The sequence below is a fragment of the Hemiscyllium ocellatum genome, chromosome 33 (genome assembly GCF_020745735.1).
Source record: "Hemiscyllium ocellatum isolate sHemOce1 chromosome 33, sHemOce1.pat.X.cur, whole genome shotgun sequence".
Classification (NCBI taxonomy): Eukaryota; Metazoa; Chordata; class Chondrichthyes; order Orectolobiformes; family Hemiscylliidae; genus Hemiscyllium; species Hemiscyllium ocellatum.
This window is the reverse complement of record NC_083433.1, coordinates 12,753,453-12,764,064: the sequence shown is the minus strand read 5'-3', so window position 1 is coordinate 12,764,064 and position 10,612 is coordinate 12,753,453. Positions and strand designations below refer to the sequence as shown.

General features: G+C 45.4%; 2 protein-coding genes across 2 annotated transcripts; both read left to right on the top strand.

Moving 5' to 3' along the window:
• Positions 1 to 259: 259 nt before the first annotated feature.
• Positions 260 to 5,122, top strand: LOC132831271 (ferritin, middle subunit-like). Its single transcript, XM_060849299.1, has 4 exons — positions 260 to 361; positions 3,345 to 3,491; positions 4,170 to 4,295; positions 4,967 to 5,122. Exons 1-4 carry the CDS (start codon positions 260 to 262, stop codon positions 5,120 to 5,122), a joined length of 531 nt encoding a protein of 176 aa, XP_060705282.1.
• Positions 5,123 to 8,345: 3,223 nt separating this feature from the next.
• LOC132831211 (ferritin, middle subunit-like) lies at positions 8,346 to 10,123 on the top strand. The gene is made up of 3 exons (XM_060849223.1): positions 8,346 to 8,507; positions 9,175 to 9,300; positions 9,968 to 10,123. Exons 1-3 carry the CDS (start codon positions 8,346 to 8,348, stop codon positions 10,121 to 10,123), a joined length of 444 nt encoding a protein of 147 aa, XP_060705206.1.
• The last annotated feature ends 489 nt before the right edge of the window (positions 10,124 to 10,612 follow it).

Below are 10,612 nucleotides of genomic sequence, written 5' to 3'. Positions count from 1 at the left end.
TCATCATCGAACAGTTGTCAAATCTAATTGGCTTCTGGATCCAATTCCCATTCTGCGCTGAATGGACATGGCAGCTGATCGATTGATTAACAAGAGTGATTAGCCATCACTGATGATGTCATTTCCTGCTTAATAAAATGAAATCTGCTCCTGGAGTATAATTAAAAGTCCAAAGTTTGTGATGATTTAGGTAGAGTTGGTGGTAAGTCTAAGTTTGTGGTCCTCCTGTGGAGGCAAGTAGTGCAATATTTGTTGCAAAATGGCTTCCCAGGTTTGTCAAAACTATCACCAGGATTGTGAAGCTGCTGTCAACAAGCAGGTTAACCTGGAGCTCGCTGCCTCATATCTCTATCAGTCCTTGGTGAGTGTTGTCTCTATTTATAATTGCTTCTATTATGTGAAGTAAAATTTTCCTTATTTCTAATTAACTTGATGCTCCTGTAGACTGACTTTTGCAGCTCTTACCAGTTTCACAATTCAAGCTAAATGTGGTGTTACAGCAACAATGGGGTATGATACTGATGTACAATAATGTATGTAAGGTGAAGTGTTCTTGGTTAGTGTATAATTCCCAGATATGACTGTAACAGGTGGGAACTGTCATTTCCCTAGGGTTGTCAAAACAAGATAATTTACAGGAATAGCTTAGAAACAATTTAGGCCAACCATATGGAGGTATCCATTGACTAGTTGCCTTTCTGCTGCTTTAATGTTTGAGTGAGTATGTTTTGATTTCTTTTTCTGCTAATGCTGAATATGCATCATACTAGCTTTGATACTGTAAAAGGGAGTTATGGCAGTGTTTGTCAATGATACTTGGCTTATCTGAGCAGAGGTATTTAATGTCAGGCTGTGACTGGCCTGCACTTAAGTAGGCTCCAGTTGAGGCCTATTTAGCTTTCTGTATTATCCACTTTGTGGGGGTGGTCAGGTAGCCATTTGTTCTTCCATCCCTTCACCTGGAGGAAGAGTCAATTTGCTGGAGTAGTCTGAAATTCAACACTGACTGAAGAAATTGAGACATTCAAATCAGGATGGTATGAGAATTAAAGTGGCCCTTTTTTTTCCCAGTAATTTGCCTATGCCCTTCTGAAGTGTTAGAATGTCCTATTTGGAAGGTGTTACGTGAGTGCTGCAGGGTACCTGGTAGATAATGGACACTGAAGGGAGGTGGAGAATGCAGTACCAATGGAGTGGGCTGTTTTATCCTGGATGGTGTCTGCTTGAATGTTGTAGGTACACTCATCCAGACATCAGAGTGTTCATCACACTCTGGGCTACACTATTACAGGTCCTCTCTCATGAGATGAGGATGAAATCCCAAGAGATCTGTTTGGAGGTGGGAATAGCTTTCATTGGTGAACCAGTTAGCTCTTAATAAGGATGGATCATTCACTTCTGCTCTGACTTGAGTCGTGCCCCTTTGTAATCCTCCACCAACTGTTAGGGACCAGTCTGGATCTGTCAAAACCACTAAGGTTGTCCAGACCCTAACCTTTCCTCACTATTAAAGGCAGTTGTACAGTGTATAATCCAGGGGTGATGCAGATGGTCATATCACTCTGCTTTATAAAAACAACTGTCTACATTCTATGGTAGAAGCACCAACAGAAGGAAACAGACTTTAAGACGATCCAACTGCGTGGAACCCAATGGACTCAATTGCAACATAACAAAGGAGCTGTTCCCATACTCGCAACAGCCCAGAAACACTCCCTTTAGCAAATGGTAAATACAAACTGCACTTGCTGGCAGGAGAGCTTTCAGAGCGTTCAAGTAAGAAACATCTGTTGAAGCATGGAACTTAGTTTCAGAGTAACAGCTTCTCTGCCACCAGCAGCTTCTGCCTGTTAACACAAACCAAGATTGGAGAATAACTGAATTGGCCACTCCCTTGCCATTGTTTGATGAAGCTATTTCCAGACATGGCAGCACCTCTGCCTTTATGACCCATCTTGAGGGGGACACAAACCAAGGATGAAACCAGCTGCTTGAAGGAGTAGCATTAACATAACCATAATGCTCACAAGGGAATGTTCAATGTTTGTGTCAAATATGGGTGTAAATCTAATGGTTGGAACTGCGCAAGTCAAACCAAGCACAGTGCCTTTCCATTTACCTGCAGATGGTGTCACCAGCTTGATGTAATGGTTAATCTGGGTCGCATGAGGTTTTCTCTGGATTGGACTCTTCCCTGATCAAGTTACACTTTTCTAATTGCTCAGTTGCTTGCTTACAATTCAAAAGCTCCTTGTACAAGCTTTCCTAACAAACCCCGGGTCCCCTTTCTCTCATTCCCTCCCATATTCAGATATGAGCACATTCATACTGATCAAATGTATGGTCCAGACAAGATCAATGATCTACAAGCTGCACAAAGTCCTCTCCTGACTAAATTAGTGCCAGCAGTGTCCAACATCCATTTTCCCAGTTTAGCCCCAAAGGAACAATGTAGTGTCTTGCAGCAGCCTCATGGTTACTTCCCCATTGAATGGCCTCCTGTCCCTATGTCCTGATATCAGTTTTGTATCTCCATGACGCTGGTGACTGGGTGTTACCCTCTGGTTAATGTTGACTGGAGTAGACTGCACTTAGTACTCCAGTGGTTTTCCTTGTTCATCCAACTGAACCCTCACCTTGTTAAAGATTACAACTTCAGTTGGTTTCATGCAGAATATATGAAATCTACCATCCTAGACCTGGTCTGCACAGAAACAGACCCTCTAAGCCACTCTTCCCTGCCAGCCAGATATCCTGCATTAATCTAGTCCCATTTGGAACACATCACTCTAAATACCTCCCATCCAGATGCCTTTGAAATGGGGTAACTGTACCAGCCTCCACTAATTCCTTTGGCAGCTCATTCATACACCACCTTCTGGAAAAAGCTGCCTCTTGGGTCCATTGATGTCCATCCCTCATGTTAACCCAGTGCTGTCTAGCTTTGGACCCCCATCCCACCATGAATACATCCTGCACTCTAGTTTCCTTTCATTGAAGAGTTTCAGTCCATGTCTAATATCTTCCAATTCTAATGGTGTTTAATGAGCAGAAACATGAATTTAGTGTTTCTCTCCTCTGATCTGTACCAGACCTGCTGAGCAACTCTCCAGCTGTTTAATCCAAATTAAAACATGGCTGTTGCATGTCCCCAGGAGGAAGCTGGGGTTAAGAGCTGCTGGCTCACTGGACAACACTGGGATATTAAACCCTGGTTGAGAATGCAGAGGACTAATAACTGCTTGAATAGTCAATCTGATTTGAGGACTAAATTAGTCTCTACTTCTGACCACTAGAATTGGGGTCAGTGATGTGTTAATGGGATGGAAATGGTTCTCTTTCAGATGTCGTACTTTGACCGGGATGATGTTGCCCTGCACCATTTCTCCCAGTTCTTCAAAGCTCAGTCCCAGGAGAAGCAGGAACATGCAGAGAAGCTGCTGAAATTCCAGAATCAGCGTGGAGGCAGAGTCCTCCTCCAGGATGTGAAGGTGGGAATGTTGGGGAGGGGAATGGCTGCTCTCGTGATGTGGCATCAAGCCATCGGTAACAGGGTTTGCTCATCCTGAAGGGGTGGGGGGAATTGAAGAGCTGTTGTTGGATTTTCCCATATGATCTCTTCCATCTCCCAGTCACTGCGTAGAAACAGGCCCTGTGGTCTACCATAATCTATGCTGACCAAACTACACCAATCCCATCTACCTGCACTGAGTCGTTAGCCCACTGTGCCCTAGTATTTGTCCAGATGTTGCTGCAATGTCACTGGACTAGCAGCCTCCCCCACTCTCCTCAGGTGGTGCATTCCATATTTCTCCAGTTTCCTGAGATCCCACTAAACCCCTTCCTCCTCAAACCCTTCTCTTCATTGAGGATGGTACTGGCACTGCAGTGTCTCAGTGCCAGGGAGCCAGGTCCAATTCCAGCCTCTGGGAACTGCTCAGTTTGCACATGGCACAAAGATGTGCTAGTCAGTTTGGTCATGCTAGGCTACCCAGTTTCCAGGGATACACAGCATACATTTTTCCCTCAATGGGATTACTGGGATGGGTTGGGTCAGTGTGGGACCCTCTAGAGGGTTGATGTGGACAAATGGGCTAAATGCCCTGCTTCATCCCACTGTCAGGATTCTGATTCTGATCCTTAACTATCCTTTTGTTTCCATGTTTCAGAAGCCAGAGAGGGATGAGTGGGGTAACGGGCTGCAGGCAATGCAGGTTGCCCTGGATCTGGAGAAGAATGTGAACCAGAGCTTGCTGGATCTACACCAACTCGCCACTGCCCAGACTGACCCTCATGTAAGCTTCACCACCTTCTCATTCTCATCACTGCCTGACCCTCAGGGCAACACCTCACTGGTTGGTCTTTGTGGGTTTGAAATTCAGTAATGCAATGTTTGGGGGGGGATGTGATTTGGAGATGCTGGTGTCAAACTGGGGTGGACAAAGTTTAAAACTAACACCACACCAGGTTATAGTCCAACAGGCTTATTCAAAGCACTAGCTTCCAAACTAATACTCCACAACCACCTGAAGGAGCAGTGCTTCTGCATAAATTTGGTGAACTATAACCTGGTGTTGTGATTTTTAACTTTGTCCAGATATAATATTATAACAACCCAGTGTGGATCTGGAATGATCCATGTTACAACTGCTCAGCAATAAGGTCAAGGAGGAACTTGGATTGTAATCTGGTGGGAGTGCTGAAGTGATATTATCCACTGAATCCCCTTTCAGGACCATTGCAGTGGAATGATCACCATACACCACAATCCAACTCAGCTCCACTTAAATGGCAAGATGTGCCAGCTGAGAGGCTAATATATTCACCAGTACAAAAGCTCTAGCTGTTTGCTGGATGTTTCACGGTTGTCTAGAACTAGTACTGTCCTGTCTGTTTTGCAGTGGGGATTCTCCAAACTGTCTTGGATTGTGCTAATGTAATGAGCTGTAATATTCCTGTGTTCCAGCTGTGTGACTTCCTGGAGACCCACTATTTGGATGAGGAGGTTGAGATCATCAAGCGACTTGGGGACTACATCACCAACCTGAAGCGCCTGGGAGCTGCTGAGAATGGGCTGGGAGAGTACCTGTTTGACAGGCTCTCACTGGAGGACAGCAGTTAGTGGGACATGGGGGACTGTCTGCTTTTGTCTGAATGCATTACTGACTTCACTTGGACAATCTGGCTTCCCCCTCCCACGGAGAAGGAGCATGTTGGCAAGAATGTAATGGCTGTACCACCTGAATGGAAGTGAATAAAACCTTGTACTTGCTGATTGTCTGTCATTCAGACCACTGATCCTTCACTCACTTGTTAGTGATTTCTGGAGAGCTTGATGCCAATTTGGCTCATACCGGACTAAAACACCTCCCTGAACGTATCCTCATCACTCTTTCCCCTCTCCCACCCCTCGACCAACACTCCACACCCAATTGGATAGGAATAAGTAGATGGAGTTTTTGTAACTAAAATGCAGATTATCCTGCCCAGCCTGTGAGGTTGGGTGTTTCACACTCAGGTTTTATACTCCATCTAATGATTCTCTTGTCCAAGAATTATACTCTTCTGAGCTAATGCCTACAGTTGTAGCTTATATCAAACAGTGTGCAAGGAAGTTTGTGTTCCTCATCAAAAGATCAATTTCCCTAGATTACCCCATATCTTTGATTCCATGTTCACTTCCAGATTTGCCCATGAAGAGTTCACCCCCAACATCAATGTCTTTAGAAGTACTCCACAATTTGGAGTCCAACTGCATGATCTGGGTGACCACATCTGCTCACCTATTCCTGCAGGCCTTGGGTGAGGTCTGTTGGGCTGTATGGAGGAACCAGCTAACCTGCCAATGATATGATCTCAACCTGTCTGGTATAACTCCCAATGGACCTCTAACATGACCTGGATATTCTAAATGCTGCTGTTTTCTTTACCTGAGCCTAGCCTCTGGAGCCAGTCAGGGTTCAAAACAGGACCAGCACAGGGGCCTGTGATCTTCACCCCTTGCCTTATTGCAGCCATTAGCAGTTGGGAATGTCGACCAGTTCACTTATCTGTAGTGAGTCAAACATGCAGCTCCTGTGTTCTGATTAAATACCCATTCTAGCACAACAAGGAGTCAATCCACACCAGGGGGAGCTTTTCCTAACAGTAGCAATGTTATTCGACTGTATCTCCCTCACTTTCATCTACCTCCCTGTCTGAAGACTCACTCCTAATGTCGCTCCTGCACTTTCAATAAACTTCATGCATGCCTGCCCAGAGCTGGGATTATTCACTGCAAACCTTCCCTGCAGACACACATTCCTGGGAGTCAGCTGAAGAAATTCTCCTGAGCTGCATTGAATTAATACACATTCTCTCATCGTCACCTACAGCTGAAATGGGCAGGATGACTGTGATGTGGGAATAACAGCAATGCTTGAGGTTAGATGCTTCCATCTGATTTACTCTTGCTGCTAAAGTCAGCAGTTTGCAGTCCAAGCTGATCAGAGCTTCCTCCCAGCTTCCCATAGGGTGAAGGATTCTCCTGATGCAGTTTGATTTGACCCAGTGATGTTGAAGGAGCAATGATTTCTCTCCAAGTTGGGGAGTGCTGTCCTTCTGAAAGGAAACCTGGAGATGCTGACTCTCCTGTACAGCTGCTCCTTTATCTTTGGGGTTTCAGGGATCGTGGGTTAGGGAGGGGGCTCTCCTGGTGATTGTTGGAGTGAATTTTGTAGTGAGCATACACTGCGGCCTTCAGGGAGGGTTTGGGTCCTTAACATATTTATTCCACAACGTAAAACCTTTTATTGTAAACAATCAAGTCATGCTGACAGATCCCTAAAGAGCAGGCTGAGGCCATTCAGCCCATTGTGTCTGCATCAATTATCTGAACAGCATCCTGTTCAGACCCACCCAATCCTCTGAACACTGCATTTCCCATGGCCGATTCACTGATCCTGCACATCTTTGGACTGTGGAAGGAAACTGGAGCAATCCTAGGAAACTCACACAACAGCCCAGAAACACCCCCTTCAGCAAATGGTAAATACAAACTCCACTTGCTGGCAGGAGTTTTTGGAGCGTTCAAGTAAGAAACATCTGTTGAAGCATGGAACTTAGTTTCAGAGTAACAGCTTCTCTGCTCCCAGCAGCTTCTGCCTGTTAACACAAACCAAGATTGGAGAATAACTGAACTGGCCACTCCCTTGCCATTGTTTGAAGAAGCTATTTCCAGACATGGCAGCACCTCTGCCTTTATGACCCATCTTGAGGGGGACACAAACCAAGGATGAAACAACTGCTTGAAGGAGTAGCATTAACATAACCATCATGCTCACAAGGGAATGTTCAATGTTTGTTTGTGTCAAATATGGGTGTAAATCTAATGGTTGGAACTGCTCAAGTCAAACCAAGCACAGTGCTTTTCCATTTACCTGCAGATGGTGTCACCAGCTTGATGTAATGGTTAATCTGGGTCGCATGAGGTTTCCCTGTATCGGGCTCTTCCATGATCAAGTTACACTTTTCTAATCACTCAGTTGCTTGCTTACAATTCAAAGGTTCCTTGCACAGGCTTTCTAGTGCCAGCAGTGTCCAACATCCATTTTTCCAGTTTAGCCCCAAAGGAACAATGTAATACCATGAGGCTGCTGCAGGGCTACTTTCTCATTGAATGGCAGGACAAGCTTGAGGGGCTGAATGGTCTACTGTCCCAGTGTTCTGATATCCATCTTGTATCTACTTTCATTCAGAATGTCCTGGTGACTGGGTATTACCCTCTGGTTAATGTTGAATGGAGTAGACTGCACTTAGTACTCCAGTGGTTTTCCTTGTTCATCCAACTGAACCCTCACCTTGTTAAAGGTTACAACTTCAGTTGGTTTCATGCAGAATATTTGACATCTACCATCCTAGACCTGGTCTCCATAGAAACAGACCATCTAAGCCACTCTTCCATGCCAGCTAGATATCTTGCATTAATCTAGTCCCATTTGGCACATATCACTCTCTCTAGATACCTCCCTTGATTGAAACTCTTCAATAAATGTCTAATATCTTCCAATTCTAATGGTGTTTAATGAGCAGAAACATGAATTTAGTGTTTCTCTCCTCTGATCTGTACCCGACCTGCTGAGCAACTCCAGCTGTTTAATCCAAATTAAAACATGGATGTTGCATGTCCCCAGGAGGAAGCTGGGGTTAAGAGCTGCTGGCTCACTGGGCAACACTGGGATATTAAACCCTGGTTGAGAATGCAGAGGATTAATAACTGCTTGAATAGTCAATCTGATTTGAGGACTAAATTAGTCTCTACTTCTGACCACTAGAATTGGGGTCAGTGATGTGTTAATGGGATGGAAATGGTTCTCTTTCAGATGTCGTACTTTGACCGGGATGATGTTGCCCTGCACCATTTCTCCCAGTTCTTCAAAGCTCAGTCCCAGGAGAAGCAGGAACATGCAGAGAAGCTGCTGAAATTCCAGAATCAGCGTGGAGGCAGAGTCCTCCTCCAGGATGTGAAGGTGGGAATGTTGGGGAGGGGAATGGCTGCTCTTGTGATGTGGCTTCAATCCATCTGTAACATGGTTTGCTCCACCTGAAGGGGGTGGGGAGGAAGTGAAGAGCTGTTGCTGGACTTTCCCATATGATCTCTTCCATCTCCAGTCACTGTATAGAAACAGGCCCTGTGGTCTACCATATCTATGCTGACCAAACTACACTAATCCCATCTACCTGCACTTAGTCGTTAGCCCACTGTGCCCTAGTATTTGTCCAGATGTTGCTGCAATGTCACTGGACTAGCAGCCTCCCACACTCTCCTCCACTGGTGCATTCCATATTTCAAGTTTCCTGAGATCCCACTAAACCCCTTCCTCCTCAAACCATCTTCTGGACTTGAGGATGGTACTGGCACTGCAGTGTCTCAGTACCAGGGACCCAGGTCCAATTCCAGCCGCTGGGAACTGCTCAGTTTGCACATGGCACAAAGATGTGCCAGTCAGTTTGATCATGCTAGGTTGTCCAGTTTCCAGGGATACACAGCCTACAGGTTTTCCTAAACAGGATTACAGGGATGGGTTGGGTCAGTGTGTCCTCCTCTGCAGGGTTGTGGACAAATGGGCTAAATGACCTGCTTCATCCCACTGTCGGGATTCTGATCCTTAACTGTCCTTTGTTTCCATGTTTCAGAAGCCAGAGAGGGATGAGTGGGGTAACGGTCTGCAGGCAATGCAGGTTGCCCTGGATCTGGAGAAGAATGTGAACCAGAGTTTGCTGGATCTACACCAACTCGCCACTGCCCAGACTGACCCTCATGTAAGCTTCACCACCTCCTCATTCTCATCACTGCCTGACCCTCAGAGCAACACCTCACTGGTTGGTCTTTGTGGGTTTGAAATTCAATAATGCAACACTTGGGGAGATGTGACTTGGAGATGCCAGTGTCAAACTGGGTGGACAAAGTTAAAACTAACACCACACCAGGTTTTAGTCCAACAGGCTTATTCAAAGCTCAAGCTTCCAAACTAATACTCCACAACCACCTGAAGGAGCAGTGCTTCTGAATAAACTTGATGGATTATAACCTGGTGTTGTGATTTTTAACTTTGTCCAGATGTAACATTGTAACCACCCAGTGTGGATCTGGAATGATCCATGTTACAACTGCTCAGCAATAAGGTCAAGGAGGAACTTGGATTGTAATCTGGTGGGAGTGCTGAAGTGATATTAGCCACTGAATCCCCTTTCAGGACCATTGCAGTGGAATGATCACCATACACCACAATACAACTCCGCTCCACTTAAATAGCAAGATGTGCCAGCTGAGAGGCTAATATATTCGCCAGTACAAAAGCTCTACCTGTTTGCTGGATGTTTCACGGTTGTCTAGAGCTAGTACTGCCCCATCTGTTTTGCAGTGGGAATTCTCCAAACTGTCTTGGATTGTGCTAATGTAATGAGCTGTAAAATTCCTGTGTTCCAGCTGTGTGACTTCCTGGAAACCCACTATTTGGATGAGGAGGTTGAGATCATCAAGCGACTTGGGGACTACATCACCAACCTGAAGCGCCTGGGAGCTCCTGAGAATGGGCTGGGAGAGTACCTGTTTGACAGGCTCTCACTGGAGGACAGCAGTTAGTGGGACATGGGGGACTGTCTGAATGCATTACTGACTTCACTTGGACAATCTGGCTTCCCCCTCCCAGGGAGAAGGAGCATGTTGGCAAGAATGTAATGGCTGTACCACCTGAATGGAAGTGAATAAAACCTTGTACTTGCTGATTGTCCATCATTCAGACCACTGATCCTTCACTCACTTGTTAGTGATTTCTGGAGAGCTTGATGCCAATTTGGCTCATACCGGACTAAAACACCTCCCTGAACGTATCCTCATCACTCTTTCCCCTCTCCCACCCCTCGACCAACACTCCACACCCAATTGGATAGGAATAAGTAGATGGAGTTTTTGTAACTAAAATGCAGACTATCCTGCCCAGCCTGTGAGGTTGGGTGTTTCACACTCAGGTTTTATACTCCATCTAATGATTCTCTTGTCCAAGAATTATACTCTTCTGAGCTAATGCCTACAGTTGTAGCTTATATCAAACAGTGTGCAAGGAAGTTTGTG

Excerpts from the sequence above, each read along its gene's own strand:
- LOC132831271 (XM_060849299.1), top strand. The coding sequence starts at position 260 with ATGGCTTCCCAGGTTTGTCAAAACTATCACCAGGATTGTGAAGCTGCT. Across the intron at positions 362-3,344 it reads CATATCTCTATCAGTCCTTG|ATGTCGTACTTTGACCGGGA; the intron begins GTGAGTGTTGTC and ends GTTCTCTTTCAG. Across the intron at positions 4,296-4,966 it reads CTGCCCAGACTGACCCTCAT|CTGTGTGACTTCCTGGAGAC; the intron begins GTAAGCTTCACC and ends CCTGTGTTCCAG.
- LOC132831211 (XM_060849223.1), top strand. The coding sequence starts at position 8,346 with ATGGTTCTCTTTCAGATGTCGTACTTTGACCGGGATGATGTTGCCCTG. Across the intron at positions 8,508-9,174 it reads TCCTCCTCCAGGATGTGAAG|AAGCCAGAGAGGGATGAGTG; the intron begins GTGGGAATGTTG and ends TCCATGTTTCAG. Across the intron at positions 9,301-9,967 it reads CTGCCCAGACTGACCCTCAT|CTGTGTGACTTCCTGGAAAC; the intron begins GTAAGCTTCACC and ends CCTGTGTTCCAG.